At 42.2% G+C, this 20,681-nt stretch overlaps 1 protein-coding gene across 1 annotated transcript; it reads right to left on the bottom strand.

The window, feature by feature from the left end:
* Nucleotides 1–6,409: 6,409 nt before the first annotated feature.
* Nucleotides 6,410–20,415, bottom strand: LOC126456118 (uncharacterized). Its single transcript, XM_050091871.1, has 2 exons — nt 19,576–20,415; nt 6,410–6,820 (listed from the first exon to the last, which is right to left on the bottom strand). The coding sequence occupies exons 1-2, from the start codon at nt 20,413–20,415 to the stop codon at nt 6,410–6,412; spliced, it is 1,251 nt and encodes a 416-aa protein (XP_049947828.1).
* Nucleotides 20,416–20,681: the final 266 nt, after the last annotated feature.

The raw sequence follows: 20,681 nt of genomic DNA, 5'->3' as shown, positions 1-20,681 counted from the left end.
ATCTGTGTGCGCTTCTTATCTTGAGACTGACGTCCAGTCTGCATGGCACCTTACTGTCATTGGGAAGCAGGTATGCCGGTCACGCCTTCACAAGACTCACCTAGCAGACACCTCGTTGTGTGTCGACTGTGGTGTTATGGACACAGACGAGCACCGTCTGGTGTGCAGATCAGCGAAAGGTGTCTGGTTCTTGAAGAGACGGGTCTTGTCCCTAATTACCCGTACGACTCCTCTTCAAATACCTACTCAACTGTTCCTCTTTCCGGACGCGGGGCCGCCCGAAGTGGCCGCGCGGTTCTGGCGCTGCAGTCTGGAACCGCGAGACCGCTACGGTCGCAGGTTCGAATCCTGCCTCGGGCATGGACGTGTGTGATGTCCTTAGGTTAGTTAGGTTTAACTAGTTCTAAATTCTAGGGGACTAATGACCTCAGCAGTTGAGTCCCATAGTGCTCAGAGCCATTTGAACCGGACGCGGGATAGTTCCCGCAAGCGAAGACGAACTCTATGTCGTGGATTTGTGGACCGCAGCACTTTACTTGTTTGCTGAAGGCAAGAAAACTATACTTGACTTTTGGCATTTCCTTAATCAACGCCATTGTGCAGTTGTCCGCAATCCAAAATTCAGACAATTTTTCTCCAATTTCCTCTCCAGTGTCTTGCTTAACCCACACCAGAGCTGGGGTGCTCCTGTCATAAAGAGTTGATCCCCGCCTCTTCCACACTTAGAACCGATATATTCACTGGTAATCGGAATGTTCTTTTGAGAAAAAAAATGCGTTTCCATTAGTCTGACGTCTTGCTGCGCCCTCCTCCTCGCGTGACGCCGGTTTCCTGATATTCTCTGTGGTATTAATGCCAAAAATAAATAAATAAAACTAACAAAAGAGAACTAAAATAAAAATAAATGAACTGTTGTTGTTTTGATCTTCAGTCCAAAGACTGGTTTGATGCAGCTCTCCATGCTACTCTACCCTGTGCAAGCTCCGTCATCTCCCAGCACCTACTGTAACCTACATCCTTCTGAATCTGTTTAGTGTATTCATCTCTTGGTCTCCCTCTACGATTTTTACCCTCCACGCTGCCCTCCACTACTAAATTGGTGATCACTTGATGCCTCGTAATATGTCCTACCAAGCAATCCCTTCTTCTAGTCAAGTTGTGCCACAAATTTATCTTCTCCCCAATTCTATTCAATACCTCCTCATTAGTTATGTGATCTACCCATCTAATCTTCAGCATTCTTCTGTAGCACCGTATTTCGAAAGATTTTATTCTCTTCTTGTCCAAACTATACATCGTCCACGTTTCACTTCCATACATGGCTACACTCCATACAAATACTTTCAGAAATGACTTCCTGACACTTAAATCTATACTCGATGTTAAAAAATGTCTCTTCTTCAGAAACGCTTTCCTTGCCATTGCCAGTCTACATTATGTATCCTCTCTACTTCTACCATCATCAGTTATTTTGCTCCCCACATAGAAAAACACATTTACTACTTTAAGCGTCTCATTCCGTAGTCTAATTCCCTCAGCGTCACCCGACTTAATTCGACTACATTCTATATTCCTCGTTTTGCTTTATTTGATGTTCATCTTATATCCTCCTTTCAAGACACTGTCCATTCCGTTCAGCTGCTCTTCCAGGTCCTTTGCTGTCTCTGGCAGAATTACAATGTCATCGAGAAAACCTCAAAGTTTTTATTTCTTCTCCATGGATTTTAATTCCTACTCCGAATTTTTCCTTTGTTTCCTTTACTGCTTGCTCAGTATACAGATTGATTAACATCGGGGACAAGCTACAACCCTGTCTCAATCCCTTTCCAACCACTGCTTCCCTTTCATGCACCTCGACTCTTATAACTGCAGTCTGGTTTCTGTACAAATTATAAATAGCCTTTCGCTCCCTGTATTTTACACGTAACACCTTCAGAATTTGAAAGAGAGTATTCCGGTCAACATTGTCATAAGCTGTCTCTAAGTATACAAATTCTAGAAACGTAGGTTTGTCTTTCCTTAATCTATTTTCTAAGATAAGTTGTAGGGTCAGTATTGCCTCACGTGTTCCAACATTTTTACGAAATCCAAATTGATGTTCCCCGAGGTCGGCTTCTACCAGTTTTTCCATTCGTCTGTAAAGAATTCGTGTTTAGCCTATCCTTTCGGAACATCGTTAGGTTCTTCGCCAAAATTTCGGCTGAGCTTATCTCCGGTTTAAGCCAGCTTTCAGTGCATATAAAGATTTGAGCACCACTGCTTTCTATTAGCACTTGGAGCTCTGGTACTTTCTCAACACAGATACGACAATTTACAACTGTTATACCGATGGTCCCTGTACCTACGTTCTTCCTATGTTCAGCCTGCACCGTTTGTGACTGAAGCCATTTTTGTGTTTTCCCAAGATCCTCTAACCTAAAAAAACCGACCAGTCCACGCCACACCGCCGCTGCTACCCGTGTAGCCGCCTCCTGCGTGTAGTGGTCACCTGACCTATTCGGCGGAACCCGAAACCCAACCACCCTTTAGAGCAAGTCGAGAGCGCAATCGGCCATGTAGACTATGTTGCAAATTGCCAGCTCTGTTTACATCTCGCAGATGAAAGGAAGTTAATTAATCTTTCCGGACGAAATATGCATTTCTTCCCTTCGTTCTGTGATGGCAGATACTAGTTTAGCTGACAAAAGCAGCGTTGACGAAAATTCGACTAAATATCTACCACGGAAAGACCGCATAACTCCAGCCCAGCTGAAAGTTAATCAAACGGGCGTTCGAGATTCTTGCATGACTCGTTAAAGAATTTCTAATATTCCCTGTAAGTTGGTTTCTTGTCTTTAAAACACGGTAAATGACTGCCAAGTCGGTATTTAATATCCCGACATCAATTATGGAACTGACTGTCTCTGTTAGAAGTTCACAGCCGACCGCTGCGGGTAAGCGGTTCTCGGCGCTTCAGTTCTGAATCGCGCTGCTGCTACGGTCGCAGGTTCGAATCCTGCCTGGGGCATGGATGTGTGTGATGTCCTTAGGTTAGCTAGGTTTAAGTTGTTCTAAGTCTAGGGGACTGATTACCTCAGATGTTAAGTCCCATAGTGCTTAGAGCCATTTGAACCATTTCTGAACAAGTTCACAGCCAGAAAGCAGCCAGAAGATATTTAGTCCGACCCTGTATTTTGAATGTCCTAAACAGTTACTGACCCACGACTACTTGCGAGTTAATGCATTCAGTTGTCCAGTAGGGCTCTCGTACAGATGTTCTCGCCATAATGTCTCGTTATCTGCACGAAACACGCCACGTGGAGTCTATGTACGACTTGAAATGTTCACACGCAAATCCTTGCTTAAATAAACACTCACAAAATATTCAACACTGTAGTCGCTTTTCATCAACTACACGAGAACCGATCAAACGCGCGGCTTTCTTCATTTTAGTACAAATATGGTCAGTGCGATATAACATAGGTGTTTACTGGAAGACGGCTCCCGAGCGACTATCTCGGCTCATAGAACTGAGGCACCAAGCCCTACTCAGACGCGCGGAAAATGCTGACTTTTTATTGGTTAGTATGTTAAGCAGCCAGTCAGATTATCCCGAGCACCTCTATACTCCGCCAATCAGATTAACATACATAATTTAGACTAGAAATCTCGTAATTCCAAAACTAGATAAATTGTAAAGAAAACAAAACACGATTCCTTTTCACGAAATAAATTACTAACAAATTTAATACTCAACTCACCTTCTGGCTGCCCTTTACAAAACCAAGCTCACTCGGAAATAATTCACAAATTCCCCTATTACACAACAACTTCCTCACCCTTACATTTACATAGCTTTAATAAAATTTCACGTTCTCACTTTATGTATGGCCTCCATTCACTCTCTCAGTCTCTACAAAACACTCACACAAGCAAAACACAACAAAATAATAATTTTCCAGTGTGGTGTTAATTACGTGAGAAATCGGTGGCAATGAAACTAAAGAAAATTCCAAAAAATTGGATTATACGAACCTATCCTCTTGGTTGTAGTTTCAGTTGATACTATAGGCGAATACATTGCAGTCCCTTCTCGGTTCCACGATGTCAACACGGTTATTACGTGTTTTAGTCAAAAATTTATATCTCCCAAAGTATTGAAGTCATTTATTTGAAAATTTAGCAGTATGGTTCAGTTGTCGATAGAATTTGATACATTAAGTATGAAAAACATCGATTGACATTTAATAGTACTTCTGCAGTTTCATAATTTTGTTGTTGTATGTGGCTTTGTGTTTACTGTTATTGTATAGTACACTGTTGTTGTATAGCTTTGTGACTATATTATTATTGTATCCATTGTTTATGGCTAGCTGCCATTTGATGTCTAATTATTTTTGTAGTTTTGTTTCTTGAGTGCCACCATGCTAGTGTCTATGGAACATAGGGTATTTCTAAGTGCTAGTTCTTTTTGGGTTTTATAGGGCTTCAAGATTTGGTAGGTGACCGTGTCAGTTGTGGGTTTACGTTAAATTTCGATTATGGGTTTGATGTATTATTTTATAATAGTTTTCTCTGGAAATTTAATTTGATTATTTTGTTCTTTATCAATCGTGAATTTTATTTTCTTACATAGTTTGTTTATATCAGCATGCAGTTTAACAATTTTCGTATGTGGTTCATCTACTGCGAAGATGTCATCCATCCATCTGAACTACCTATAATATGTTTTACAACTAATTTCTTAAAAAATGATCTGTCCAGCAATTTATAAAAATCTTTGCTAACGGTCCCAAATTTGGAGGTTCCTTTGGTGATCTGTCCTCTGGTAAATAAAAGGTATTCTTAAACTGGAAGTAGTTTTGCCGGCCGGTGTGGCCGAGCGGTTCTAAGCGCTTCAGTCTGGAACCGCTACGGTCGCAGGTTCGAATCCTGCCTCGGTCATGGATGTGTGTGATGTCCTTAGGTTAGTTAGGTTTAAGTAGTTCTAAGTTCTAGGGGACTGATGACCTCAGATGTTAAGTCCCATAGTGCTCAGAGCCATTTGAACCTTTTTTTTTTTTTTTTTTTTTTTTTTTGAAGTAGTTTTGTTCCATTATAAGCAGTGCTAATGTGGGTATTTCCTTCATCTGTTGTACGTTTCAGGTCCTTTTCTATAATGTCTATTTCTCTGTTACTGGCATATTTGGTCACATACTTTCTTTACTAATGAGAGAAGATGTGTTGCTGTGTCATTATTCTTGCAGTTTTTATATGTTGTATTAGGCATATAGCGTCTTTTATGATTCTGTCTTCCTGTAATTTCAAGTTTTCAGACAGTAATTTTATCATATAGCCCATAAGCTTGTCAGTGGAAGCTTTTCTAACGCTTGTTGTGGGTCTCACTATGTTCTTTGGCTTGCGAATTTTCGACTGGCTGAAGTTGATATCGGAAGATCAGTTTTCTTTCGCCTGCATCATGCAGTATTTTGTCTATATTTTTCAAAGTGTTTTTTTTTTACTTTTGTATGGAATCTGCTTCTCCATCCAAAAAAAAAGCAAATAACTGTGAACAATAACTTATTAATGTAACAATTTTAATGTGAATTGTTTCCTAATCTATGAGTACTGCATATTAAAACAAAATTGTTTTTTTCCAGATGAAAGTGAACGAACATACCTTAATATAAAAAGTGAAACTCATCTCTAGCATAAATAAGTATTCGTTATAGTAAGAAAAAGCTGTATGAATTTATAAAATAAATATTTGATGCCCTCGTTGTTGACAGGATGTAAATTCCTCATCTTCCTACTTCACACCAAAAGGAGAAAATTCTTCATATTCCATTTGTATGTGAAAGACAAAAGTCTGCGATCACGTACAAAAAATCTAATTTGTCACAAAAAATTGTGGTATTTTTATGTCGAAGAGTTTCTGAGATGGAAACCAAAAGTTCTGCTATCATGGCAGCACATCATACACAGAAAATTTGCAACATTTGTCTACAGTACAAATCTGTAGAATGTGTAGAGAAATATACTAGATGTTATTCCATCCTGATACATAGGGTGTACTACAAAGTATACTTCATGACAAACATCAAGATCAAAAACATACACATAGAGAGCTGACTTAATATTTCATACATACCACCTATGATAGGTTAAAATACACATTAAAAATGTAGAAGTTTCGTAAAATATTATAACTAAAAGACACGCATAATAGCATAGAAAAGAAGTGTGTAAATAGAAGTGAAATAAGCGAGCAAAATGTCTTGGTAGATTTATTACTTCGAGTATGCTAATAGGCATTGCAGCATTTAGAAACGATGTGCACACATTGCTCACTACCTGCCATTAACAGTTTTCACATAGAACTTATTATTAGGAAGGTATTAATACTTCAGCACACTTCAAACTAATCCTGAACAGAATCTCAATTAGAAGTCTAATAACTTTCAAGAAGACCACTCTTATCAAAAAGTGGTGTCAAATATTGAGCAAATGCCAAATATTCGGGGTTTGTGAAGCATTTCTGTAACAGCTTCTCTGCGTTAGCTGCATAGCTGGGTGACGTTGTATCGAGGTCGAAATCGACTGCCTCTAGGTTGAGCATGACAGGCAGCAGGTTGTAGGTTGAGAAGACCCCTACTGGTGCCAGCTGCTCCATCTCTCTCCTCAGCTGCTCTAGCGGGTAGGCGTCTGCCTGTTGCTGCAGCCCCAGGGCTCGCAACGTGTGCTGCAGGGTGCTGTGGTACTCGGACAGCAGCAGGTCCGTGTGCCGCTGCAGCACCTCCAGGCTGGTGCTCGTGTGCAGGAAGTACTGCAGGTCCTCCGCTGGAGACCCGATGTGGGCTCCCTGAATAAATCGTCCAATAAGTACAAAATGTCGAACACAAACGAAATATTAGCTTTTGTATGCTGACGGTACAGTTCCAGCAGATTCATACGACGGAAGTACTACCACTGTCACATTTGAGGTGAGCAAGGCAACACCATACTTTACGTTGAAAAGGTACGCATTCTGGGTTCAGTTCTAGGGAGTTTGTTACAGTCCTCCCCTCACTCCCCAATATAACTTTGTTGCACTCCCAAATTTTAACATAGTACAGATTCTTATGATTATAATAATAATAAACAAAATGTAAAACTATTGAACATAATGATATTAATAGTAATTTATTAATATCGCTGTTTAGTTCATCACTTTTGCACATTAAGTAGCCATTCAGAGAAATACATTATTTGAAAACAATTCGTCCAAAAAATTTAGGAGTGTGTTAGTTGAGCAACTGATTTAGGAACTATAGTGTGTCTCAGATCTTTCGGGTCAAACTGAAAGAGGTTACAGTGGCTCCACACCCAATTGGATTGAGATGGAGAACCCATGGTCGGAAAAGCATATTTATTGGGCTATGGACATGCACTACGCAACAGAAATGTACATGTAGCTCATTGTAACTATTCGAAGTGACGACTTCCAGTCTCAACACATGCATTCAACTGCACATATAGTTCAGCTCCACTCTTTCAAAGATCCCTGTTGTCTGTTGTTCCAGGTGAGTGGGAGCTTGGACACTAGCAAGCTGATTTTAATCCGTTTCTTAAGGTTTTCATACGCCAGTGTCTTGACGTAACTCTAGAGGAGAAAGTCCAGATGTGCAAGATCCGACGAGCATGCTGGCCATGAGAGTCTCCCCTTCCAATCCAACAATGAGGGTAGATGTTGTTCAGGTGCTCACTGATATTAACGTCGAAATGAGCTCGAACACCGTCGTGTTGAAACCAAATCCGTTCACAGACAACAAGTGTACCGTCTCAAACAACTCTGGCAGCATATTTCCCATGAACACCAAGTAATGCGGAGCACACAAACGGAGAGGCAGAAAATAAGGATCTATTACCTGATCTTGGATAATGCCCGCTCGTACACTGACAGAGAATCGTTGCTGGCGTCCACCGATATGGAGTGGCGGGCGGATTTTCCTCGCTTTAGACATGGCTGTTCCGGCTGTTGAAAATACCATCACGGGTGAATGAGGCCTCATCCGTGAACAACACAAACTGTATGAAGTTCAGCACTACAGTGGATAATCCATTGGCAGATGTAAACACAGGGATAAAAACCTGTTGGTTTCAGCGCTTGTACACGTTCCTTATGATGGGGTGTAAGACCTGTTCCATCAGTACTCTCTACACTGTATGCTTCGAAGTGTGTGTGTCACTGGTAAGCTGTCGGGTACTCATTGCTGCCTGTCTGGCCACACAATTTGACATCACCTCCTCGCAGTCTGGTGTTTGAACATCCCTTTGGTGGGAACCTTCGTCGGTTCTCTGTGCTGTGAACGACCCCAGCTTTCATAAGTTGGTATCCACGGAGATAAACTTCTTCCAGTTAGGATTACGCCTATTGGGAATGGGTTCTCTGTACATTCCTGCTGCTTTACGGCAGCTATAACCTGCAGAACCCTTCATTAAATGCACGTCTCCCAATTCTCATGTCGAGTAATGTTTCATCTTTGACTATGCGTCATGTACTGGACATAGTAACACACCTCACCATGGACACACCACACACAAGCTTTCTGATGCGATGGAAAATTGACGACAGGGATAGCGTGGTGGGTGCAGCACAGATTAACACACCGGTCCTCACATGACACACGTGCTATGACCTAAGTTGTGCACTGTATGCCTTTATGCTGGTCACGGGTGTACGATGTTTATCACCCGCTGCCTATTTCAGTGTACAAAAGACACCCGGAATCGTTACGAGAGTGAGGCAGAACTGCATGCGCCGTTGCAGTACACGCATTGAGACTGGCGGTCATTGCCTTGAACAATTTGTCAGCTGCGCTGTTATGTGGTGTACGCTGTGTATGTCCATAACACAATAAATATGCATTTCCGACCACTGGTTCCCTACCTCAACATATTCGGTTGAGGACGCACTATCAATTGTTTCAATTAGACCCAAGAGGTTTGAGACTGCCTGTATAATAGCGACAATCTCTCACAATCTAGACATGAAAATTTGCACGATATAAAATCGAAGTATCTAATTAGTAATTACCATTATCAGTATTTCACTTAGCACTGCAACTGGAAACACATTTCTACAGACTGTGGATATGAGTTTGTAAATACTTTTTTCGGTCGCTCTAGCCTACATTTGGGAATTCGGTTCTTATGTTGCTGTTCTTTCCTTAGAGGAGAGTTCTTTCCATTTCCGTCCTCGCTTACTCAACTTGTTATGGACTGCCATCCCTACCAGTGTACTCCCTAACCGTGTGGGATTTGTCGACAGCAGATAAAGTCAGTACGTGAATGAGCGCCTTGTCCTGATGATACAAGTGATAAAACATGTAAGTATTATCTTTCTGATTTCTTGATGTTAATTGTTGTGGAGACTTGTTACAGATCGAAGGAGGGTATAAAGAGGTTGAGCGTTGTGGGTGCCGAATGTTTTCCAGTCATGCTGAAATCTAAGCGCAAACAGCCCGTAGTCGGACCCTGGAACACACATTGGCCGTCGTCATACGCAATGTTCGTGAAGCGTTAAAAAGCGTAAGCAGTGCTGCTCGTTTGTTCAAATTTAATGATTACCGGAAATTTAGCATGGCTCTATGGCATTATGGTTTTGGTCACGGCCTAGTGAAGTTTCCTGACTGTGGGCTATTTTGAGATGGAGCACAGTCGAGTTGTCGGACTGTGGTAAGTTATCTCTAGAGCTTGCCTTTCATCTACGAAGGAAAGGTTTTCGAGTTACACTGATGGAAAAAAAATCACAGCACCAAGAAGGAGTGGTGCGACATAAACGAAAGTTGGTAAGCGTGTTTCTGCATCTGAAACATGATGTCTGTTCATATTTCGCGCCAGTCGCATAAGAGTGGCGCCAGTAGGACCAGTAAGAGGATGCAAATCAGGTTTGCACCAAATACACGCTGTATCAGCACCTCATTGAGTTTGAACTAGGTCGATGCAATAGGACTGGATGTTGCTGATGCGAAAAAACTCGGCAGGAATGTAGCAGCTGTATGTGATTGCTGGCAGCGGTGGTCACGAGAATGTACAGCTGCAAGAAGAGCGGGTCCAGATGGTCATGTGACACTACCGAGGAGGAAGACCATCCTGTTTGGTGTATGGCTCTGTCGCATCGCGCAGCATCTTTGCGAGAGTGCGGCAGAACTGCATGATCACAATAACACACCTCACTGTGGACACTTTACACACATGCTTTCTGAGGCAATGGACAACTGACGACAGGGACTGTCATTAAATAGGTTACTTCATGGACAGCTCCGAGCCAGACGCGATGTAAATGTGAATTCCACAAACTCGAAACCACCACCATCTTCGACTTCAGCGGTGTGAATCAAGAGCTCATTGGAGGGCAACGTGGAGGTTTTTTGTGTTTTCTCATGAAAGCTGGTTCTATCTTGGTGACACTGATGGCCGTGTGTTGGTTAGAAGGAAGCCAGTTGAGGGCTTGTGCTAGACACACTGGACTTACACCTTGAATTATGGTCTGTAGTGCGACTTCATGTGACAGCAGGACCACTCTTGTGGTTCTTCCATTCAACCTGACTGTAAATTTGTACTTCAGTCAACTGACTGGACCTGTTAGCTGCAATTCGTGAGCAAAATTCCAGGGGATGTTTTCCAATAACACAACGCTCACCCACGTAACGTAGCCTTGGCCTACTCGATCACTAGGTAAGTTTCCAGTTGAGCACATATGGGACATCATCTGACGACAACTCCAGCATCATCGACAATCGGCATTAATCGTCCCTGTATCGACCGACAAAGCCCAACACCTGTACAACACAATGCATGCACGTCTTCCTGCTTACATTCAACATTCTGATGGTTACACGGTTATTAATATACCAGCATTTCACATTTGCAATGACTCATCTCGCACTTAGATAACCTGTGGTCTTGTAATGTTAATCACATAAATATGTAACCTGGACAAATGTATTGCGCAAATTTCATTACTCTAAATTAATTATATTATTTTGGTATTGTGTTTTTTCTCAGTCCGCGTATTTTTTAACAAGTTTCTGAAGTTTGCACGGTTCCCAAAAATGTTGGTGAGATTATTTAATTTCTGTTAAGTGTTGAACGATGTTAGAGTTTTCGGTCAGTTTAAACTTACTTTAATGGAAATATTGGGTTGGTAAAACCTTAAATGATTGTTACATGGTCATTGGCAGTGTACTGCTCATACGCAGTTTGATGTGCGTTTGAAGTATGAATTTTGAATCAACATTAGGCTCGATTGTGTTCCGGCCTGTAGTGTTGCCTGTGCAGAAGCATCTCGAGTGAGGGTAGTTGCTGTTTCCCATGGTGTATGGTGCATGCCTCGAATAGATTTGAGTACATAGATACGACGTAAGACCTCATTTTGTTGTTTTCCCGTAAGTATCGAGGAATTTTAGAATTGTTAGCAAGTCCTAATTGCCTTTAACTCGACAAAGAAAGGAAAACTAACGAATGCCTCATTTCATTATTGACGTTAAGCAGCCATTAAACGGGACAGCGTTCAGTGCTACTTTCACTTAATGGGAGGCTGAATGGGGTATCCGCCCACTTCTGTGACAAGTGTTAGGACACAGCGTCACTTAGGCGCCGACTCCTTAAGTGGTAAAACCTTGCATAAACAATTAATTGTAGAACTTGATTACAGCAGAGTGCATTCCTACCTGACATAAGGAATAATGCTAATTTTCGTTAAATGTTGAAATAATTGCAGACTTGTCATTATTTAGTCTACTGGTGTATTTACGAGCCCTTTCGGTCATAAGAAAACGATAAAAGTCAAAATCATATAAAAAGAATTTAAAAATAAAGTTACTGATTTTTCGTAGGTAAAGCTTGAAGAAAGGGAGAAATCGTTACAGTAAGGAGTAAATCACGAAGACAGTAACTTGATTCATAACACGAATATAATTTTTTTAAGTGGACATTCAAAGGATTAACGGAAGATGCTGCATAGGCAGAAGTCATCACTAGCATAAATAAAATTTGAAAGAATTAAACAGTGAGGAAGCGAATGAGAGAAAGTTCTATTCGAATGTTACATTTATACAATAAAGAACTTAATGGGCAAGAAGATACTGTACGTCTTACTTTATTCAAAAGCACCGTTTAACATGCAGTTTCAGAGCAAGGTCTTACGAAATGGGAAAGATCCACCATGGTTTTATAGCCGTGTGAGAAAATTGCTATGTAAATTTCATGTTCAGGAATTATGATGTTTTTGGAGAACGAAAATCTCCTCCTATAAGAATCAACATGGATTCCGAAAATAGAGATCTTGCAAAAATCATCTCGCTCTGTTTCTCCATGAGATCCACATCGCTGTAGGCACCGGCGCTCAGGCTGAATCCATGTCCCTCGATGTCAGCCAAGTGGAAAAAAAATGCAAGCTTGCCGAGGATTGGATCAGATTGCGACTTGATTCAGGAGAAGTCAAAGACTAGGTGGCAAATAAGGTTGAACGATGTCAATATGAGCGTGATGTGATCAATGAGAGAAGTGTTCAGTGACTTTGAAGGAAAATTTTGTCATCCGGCCTCACTAAAAATCCTAAGAGGTTTTGGTCTTACGTAAAATCGGTAAGCGATTCCAAATCATCTATTCAGTTACTCAGCGACAATAAAGGCACCGGAACGGAAAACGATAGAGAGAAGACCGAAATACTAAATTTGCTCATCCGAAATTGTTTCACAATGGAATATCGTAACGCAGTCCCTCCTTTCAATCATCGTAAGAACTTAGACATTGCAGATATTGAGATAAAAACAACTGTAATCGCTTAGTAGTGAAAAGGCATCAGGACCAGATGATATATGTATAAGATTCTGCAAAGATTATGCGAAAGAACTTGCTCCACCTGTAGCAGTAATTTATTGTAGGTCACTAGAGCAACAAAGGGTACCTAGTCATGTGAAAAATTGCAGGTTACTCCAGTTTTCAAGAAGGCTCGTAGGATGGGTGCACATAATTATATGCCTATACCGTTGTCAGCGCCAACCAGCCTGGATGTGGCTTTTAGGCGGCTTTCCACATCCCGCTAGGTGGATACCGGGCTGGTCCCCACGTTCCACCTCAGTTAACACGGCCGGCCGAAGTGGCCGTGCGGTTAAAGGCGCTGCAGTCTGGAACCGCAAGACCGCTACGGTCACAGGTTCGAATCCTGCCTCGGGCATGGATGTTTGTGATGTCCTTAGGTTACTTAGGTTTAACTAGTTCTAAGTTCTAGGGGACTAATGACCTCAGCTGTTGAGTCCCATAGTGCTCAGAGCCATTTGAAGCCAGTTAACACGATTCGCAGACATTTGAAAACGTTCGCACTGTTTCGTGGCTTACACTAGACGCAGGCAGCTGGGGTACACTAGTTCTGTCCTGAGGTGTTCGGGGGGGGGGGGGGGGGGGGGGGTGACAGGAAGGGCATCCGTCCACCATTTGCAACAAAAATAAACACCGCCAAATCCATGTCCGCGTTGACGCGGGACAAAGGCCCAAAGAAAATGGTGATTATGATGATCGTTGTCACCAATCTGTTGTAGAATTATGGAACATACTTTATGCTCAAGAGTTATAATGTTTTAGGAGAACGAATATCTCCCTTACAAAATCAAACAGACATCTTGCGAAAATCCGCCCGCTCTGTTCCTCCATGATATCCCCAGCGTTGTACACATCGGCCCTCAGACTGATGCCTGTTCCTGGCCGTCAGGAAGACATCTGACGCTGTCCCGCACTGTCGCTTAGTGAAAAAAATACGAGCTTACTGAGTATCTGACCAGATCTGCGACTGGATGCGACTACATTCTTGAAGACAGAAATCAATAGTCTGCTCTTAACGGAACAAAATGTAAAGATAATTTTGAGTGTACCCCAAGGAAATGTGGGCGAGCCATTATAGTTTACATTGCAAATAAATGATCTAGAAGAATGAGTCGAAAGCTCTTTAACGCTGTCCGCTGATGATGCAGTAGTCTGTAAGAACGCAGCAACGCCAGAACACAGTAACGATTTGCAGAACGACCCACAGAGGATTGATGAGTGGTGCACAGGTGAAATGATCACAAAAAAACAAAGAGTACAAAAACAGACTGAGATTCATAGAAAGAATCTTAAGGAAATGTAATTCATCCACTGAAGAAGTGCCTTAAACGGCGCTTCTTCGACCGATTCTTCAGTATTTTTCTTCACTCTGGAACCCTTACCAGTTAGGGCTGATAGAAGACAATGAGAACAACCAATGAAGGGCGAAGCGTTTCACACGGGAACGTTTAGTTTTCGCGAGAGTATTGCAGAGATGATCAACAAACTCCAGTGCAGATGTTACCAGAGAGTCGCTGTGCATCACGAAGAGGTTTACTATTGGAATTTCGAGAGGACACTTTCTGGAATGAGTCGGACAACGTATTGCTTCTTCTCTCGACGACAGCGAGAAAATTCGAGGAATTCATCCCATGCGCCGTTCGCGAGTGGAACAGGTGTGGAGAACCAGTTACTGGTACCAGAAGTACCCTCCGCTTGCAGAATTCTGATTAAGATGTAGATTGGTAGGAGAATATTTGTTTTTCTTTCTTTTTTGTAATACAAGTATAACAAAAAACTGGTTGTAACAGTATATTACCCAGAAAGGAAGCCATGAGAGGAAATAAATCTCTCTATACCTTTGGAGAAAAGAGAACCACTTGTATGACTATCAAGAGATCAGATGGAACCCCAGTTCTAAGCAAAGAAGGGAAAGCAGAAAGGTGGAAGGAGTATATAGAGGGTTATACAAGGGCGATGTTCTTCAGGACAATATTATGGAAATGGAAGAGGATGTAGATGAAGATGAAATGGGCGATATGATACTGCGTGAAGAGTTGGCAGAGCACTGAAAGACCTAAGTCGAAACAAGGCCCCGGAAGTAGACAACATTCCGTTAGAACTACTGACAGCCTTGGGAGAGCCAGTCGGACAAAACTCTACCATCTGGTGAGCAAAATGTATGAGACAGGTGAAATACCCTCAGACTTCGAGAAGAATATAATAATTACAATCCCAAAGAAAGCAGGTGTTGACAGATGTGAAAATTACCGAACTATCTGTTTAAAAAATCACGGATGCAAAATACTAACACGAATTCTTTACAGACGAATGGAAAAACTCGTAGAAGCCGACCTCGGGGAAGATCAGTTTGGATTCCGTAGAAATACGTGAGGCAATACTGACCCTACGACTTATCTTAGAAGCTAGATTATGAAAAGGCCAACCTATGTTTCGAGCATTTGTAGATTTAGAGAAAGCTATTGACAATGTTGACTGGAATACTCTCTTTCAAATTCTGAAGGTGGCAGGGGTAAAATACATGGAGCGAAAGGCTGTTTAAAATTTGTACAGAAACCAGATGGCAGTTACAAGAGTCGAGGGACATGAAATGGAAGCAGTGGTTGGGAAGAGAGTGAGACAGGGTTGTAGCCTCTCCCCGATGTTATTCAATCTGTATATTGACCAAGCAGTAAAGGAAACAAAAGACAAATTCGGAGTAGGCATTAAAATCCATAAAGAAGAAATAAAAACTTTGTGGTTCGCCGATGGCATTGTAATTCTGTCAGAGACAGCAAGGGACTTGGAAGAGCAGTTGAACGGAATGGACAGTGTCTTGAAAAGAGGATATAAGATGAACATCAACAAAAGCAAAACGAGGATAGTGGAATGTAGTCGAATTAAGTCGGATGATGTTGAGGGAATTAGATTAGGAAATGAGACACTTAAAGTATTAAGAGAGTTTTGCTATTTGGGGAGCAAAATAACTTATGATGGTCAAAGTAGAGAGGATATAAAACGTAGACTGGCAATGGAAAGGAAAGCGTTTCTGAAGAAGAGAAATTTGTTAACGTCGAGTATAGATTTAAGTGTCAGGAAGTCGTTCCTGAAAGTATTTGTATGGAGTGTAGCCATGTATGGAAGTGAAACATGGACGATAAATAGTTTGGACAAGAAGAGAATAGAAGCTTTCGAAATGTGGTGCTACAGAAGAATGCTGAAGATTAGATGGGTAGATCACATAACTACTGAGGTGGTGTTGAATAGAATTGGGGAGAAGAGGAGTTTGTGGAACAACTTGACTAGAAGAAGGGATCGGTTGGTAGGACATGTTCTGAGGCATCAAGGGATCACCAATTTAGTATTGGAGGGCAGCGTGGAGGGTAAAAATCGTAGAGGGAGACCACGAGATGAATACACTAAGCAGATTCAGAAGTATGTAGGCTGCAGTACGTACTGGGAGATGAAACAGCTTGCACAGGACAGAGTAGTATGGAGAGCTGCATCAAACCAGTCTCAGGAGTGAAGACCACAACAACAACATACCACTTAAGTCTCGTACAGCTACATATGAGTCAGAAAATAACTGAAATTAAACATAGGTGTAGCAAATGATTAATACTGCTGTGAATAGTCAGAGATTCTGGCCATATAAAGTGATACGCTTAGCTGGCTGTGAAGTGTCTGACAATTTAATAAACATTACCTAGAGGCCACTAGCGCGAATATTTATTATTGGCAAATATAGAGGAAAAACATTAAAAAACAATAGTTGATACATATAATCGATTCCATATTCAGAGATCGTGCAGACGTAACATAACAAAGGTGGGACATTTTATGTAGTCCTTGCGCACATGGTCGTTTGCTTACATACTGTATTTACATATAAATATACACTGTTTAATAAGTGCATACCTTTCAATTATGCCGGCCGCGGTGGTCTCGCGGTTCTAGGCGCGCAGTCCGGAACCGTGCGACTGCTACGGTCGCAGGTTCGAATCCTGCCTCGGGCATGGATGTGTGTGATGTCCTTAGGTTAGTTAGGTTTAAGTAGTTCTAAGTTCTAGGGGACTGATGACCACAGCAGTTGAGTCCCATAGTGCTCAGAGCCATTTGAACCATTTGAACCTTTCAAGTATGAGCAATTTTACTTGTTGACCGAATCATAATTATGAATCAGATGTCGAGTTGTTGCGACCAGTAGGATCGCATGTACGTATAAGAACAGAAACTACGTATGGGATGAAGGGCAAAAGTAACGATAAGATCACACGTATACCTTCTGCAGCAGTACACTGGCTGGAACGTTTTCCGGAGACGGTCAGGACCTAAGTTTATACACGTGGGCAATAAAATCAAAGGTATCTTGTGTTAAATATGGCTTCCGTTTTTCTTGAATTTCTCACTTAATTCGAAGCTCTCAATTTTCTTGGTACTTTATTCTGTACATGTTACACGAGAAACTTGAAAACTGACACGTGTAAAAAATGTAAAAGATTTTACTAAAATGTATTCTCTGCCTTGATGTGTGGGGGGTCATGACAATATGAGCTCCCTCTCTCTCCTTGGATCCTTACCTCATGTTAAGTGCTTCATTAAAAAGCAGTAAGTAGAATCCGAAGGTTGTTTCATGTACGATGCTATTCTGACCCAGGGAATCTCCACAACTATTTAATATTATGATATTAAAATCACAGCAGTGTTGCCTTCAGATGATTTATTCGCTAATCGCATTGCGTAAGTAATGCATCTTTCTCTACTATTGCGGTACCTCACCATGTTGTCAACTTGTATTATAGTCTGCTATTTTGGCATGCTATCTACACATGACTCCAAGTGTGTAAGCTGCAGTTGTTCACTTTTGTACCATCATTGACTATAAGGTAGCAATATGACTCACTCACACATTTTGTTATGTTATTAAATCACTTTGTGGTTACTAATGTGATCAACAGAACTGATAATGCATGACTAGTAAATCAACTCAACTACTAGTGATCCACGTCCAGTACCATAAAGCCCTACACTGAGTTTTGTGCCAATCTGCTGTTGCACTCAAGAATCTGTGAAAGCCCTTTAGACATTTAGGACGTAACTCTGTCCATCTGTTTTGCATTCGACATTAATTTCCATGTATAGTATTTCTCCACACTTTGGGGAGCCTCATGTGGGTCCCATACCATCATAATCAACTGTCTTTGCTCACTTTGATCATTGCTGACTTCAATACCATTCTTCTATTGAGAAATAAACGTCAGAACCCGAGAAGATATTTGGACCACAGCCATACAACCTGGAAACGCACCAGCAACTATGACATCTAATCGTGAAAGCCTTCACTGTATTGTGAAATTGTTTTCATTCCTACGGATAGGGTAATTCATGAAACTATGCCACATGGGTGCGAATATCCTCGACAATTGTTTTCCTGTCTCGGGTCACATCTCTCCAATGGATTGGGTGCAGATTTGAGTTAGTTAATGTCGGAGAAGTCTTAGTACGTTGATTGCCTCAGGATTATTCCTTGTCTTGTGTGTGTGTGTGTGTGTGTGTGTGTGTGTGTGTGTGTGTGTGTGTGTGTGTGTGTGTGTGTGTGTGTATGTTTGTGTGCGTGCGTACACGTGTTTATTACAGAAATAATGACATGTGAACACAGTCCAGAATGAGGGTGGGTCGAATTATGTGACTATAACAGAGATCCTCGAACAAAGTTGTAGAGCCCTGAAGATTTAGCTCTCAATCTGAAATATGTATCGTTATCTTGTACTGTAGATCTGTTCAGCAAAATGCTATGATTTGGCCGATATTTTCGAGTAGAAACAAGTCTTCAGTTGAACAACAAGTATTTAGTAGACCTGTCAGGTCTGAATAGAATTGGAGAGAAAAGAAATTTGTGGGGACCTGGCTAAAAGAAGGAATCGATTGACGGGACATATTCTGCTACGTCAAGGGATCCAGTTTGGTACTGGAACGAAGTCTGAGGAGTAAAACTCATAGAGAAGACCAACATATGAATACATTAGCAGATTCAGAAGGATGTAGGTAGCAATAGTTACTCAGAGATGAAGACGTTTGCACAGGATAGAGTAGCACGGTGAGTTGCATCCAAACAGTCTTTGGACTGAAGACCACAGCAGCAAGGCTTGCACCATATTTTACTTCTGTTTCCCACTTATCAGTATTTCTAGGGATATAGCTCTTTTTCAAGTCAAAAAAAAACAGCCCAAGTTGGAAAGTAGGACACTGGATTTGCAGCAAGCGTTTCAGAATACATACAGGTTCCAAGTAAATGGAAATTTTGCAGTGAACACATGGTGTGTCGTGGGGCGATTTCTCTGTTTTTAAAATAATTGAAAAGCCACGATCGCTTCAATATCGTTTACTAGATGACCGGTTTCAGCATTCTGAAGGTGCCATCATCGGATCTGAAACATGTATTAACATTTATAAATGTTAATACACGTTTATAAATGTTAATACACGTTTCAGATCCGATGATGGCACCTTCAGAGTGTTGGAACCAGTCATCTAGTAAACATTTATAAATGTTAATACACGTTTCAGGTCCGATGACGGCACCTTCAGAGCGCTGAAACCGGTCATCTAGTAAACGATATTGAAGCGATCGTGGCTTTCCAATTATTTTAAATGGAAATTACTTTTAGTCAGCATACGATTTTTCAGTTACATAAAAGTGACGCACCTGGTTGTAATAAAAAAAGTTATTTACTCTAAGAGATGAATAACTTGTTTGGCAGAAACATGTTTTACCTGAAAATCGTAGATAATGACTTCAAGCTCATCCTTCAAACACCGGAACATCATGTTGTTCTTCTGCAAGTCCCCATGCACCATGACAGTAAGCTTCTCATTACAGCTGGCAATAGCGTGTGTTGCTCTAGGCAGCAAGGTGTCTGCCAGCTGGAGAAACTTGTTTCGGTACCTCCAGAACCAGGGGTAGCGGTTCAGCACGTCGGCCATCTTCAGAAGGACGGTCCTGGCCTGTGACTGTAGCAAAGGGGCCTGACTGGGGCCGAAGGCGACGGACTCCCGCAGCAGCGGCTCCACCTGGGCGTCGCGGCGCGCAGTTTGAGTGGAGGCGGCGTGGAGGCGCGCCAGCCCGCGCAGCGCAGCCAGGGAGTGCGCCAAATCCAACCCGCGGGCGGAGGCGGCGCCAGGCGCCTTGCGGAATCCCGCGGCCGCCACGTCCTGCAGCAGTATACAGCCGCCTCCGCACACGCCCCAGGAGGCGGGCCATAGCGGCCGCCACGCCCCTCCCTCGACCGCCTTCAGCGCCGCCTCCGCAGCAGGCAGCGTCCGAGAGTACAGCGCCCGCTCTCGCCGGAACAGACCCGCACAACCGAGCCTTCCTCCTCCGCCCCCGCCATCAGACAGCGGCGCCTTCACTATGAGGCTGGCCACAGCTCCGTGCTGGGTGAGCCCCTGAACACGTAGTGTCTCGCTCATGAACCCACCACCGCCACCACATGCATTCTCCACCCGTACACTGTCCTCCAGGACATCAAATCCTGCCAGCCTGAAGGCGGCGACAAAGTACTTGCTGGATGCCCACTCGGGGTAGATTTCATTTCTCGTTATCTCCAGCGCCATTTAAATTAGCTCTTCTACCTGCAAATGAAACACAATAAATCGAGAACGACATTCTCAACAAACAATGAGGCTAATATAGTTGGGAGATCTACATGGCACTTTCTGTGAAGATGGTTGTAAAGGAAGCTTATCATTACTACTGTGTAATTTGTATGACCTAGGCGCAATGTAGGTACTGAGGAAACCAGCAGAGCCGGCCAGTATGGCAGAGCAGTTCTAGGCGCCATTTTTATTGCCATAGAGCTATTCGTCGTTTTTATTTTTTG

This window comes from Schistocerca serialis, chromosome 2, assembly GCF_023864345.2.
Source record: "Schistocerca serialis cubense isolate TAMUIC-IGC-003099 chromosome 2, iqSchSeri2.2, whole genome shotgun sequence".
Lineage (NCBI taxonomy): Eukaryota > Metazoa > Arthropoda > Insecta > Orthoptera > Acrididae > Schistocerca > Schistocerca serialis.
The sequence above is the reverse complement of the archived record's forward strand: the minus strand, read 5'-3'. Positions and strand labels throughout refer to the sequence as shown.

What these genes read in the sequence shown, in the direction of transcription:
- LOC126456118 (XM_050091871.1), bottom strand. Translation starts at nt 20,415, where the DNA reads ATGGCGCTGGAGATAACGAGAAATGAAATCTACCCCGAGTGGGCATCC. An exon ending in TCATTATCTACGATTTTCAG is followed by an intron (nt 6,821 to 19,575) that starts GTAAAACATGTT and finishes CGATTTATTCAG; the next exon opens with GGAGCCCACATCGGGTCTCC.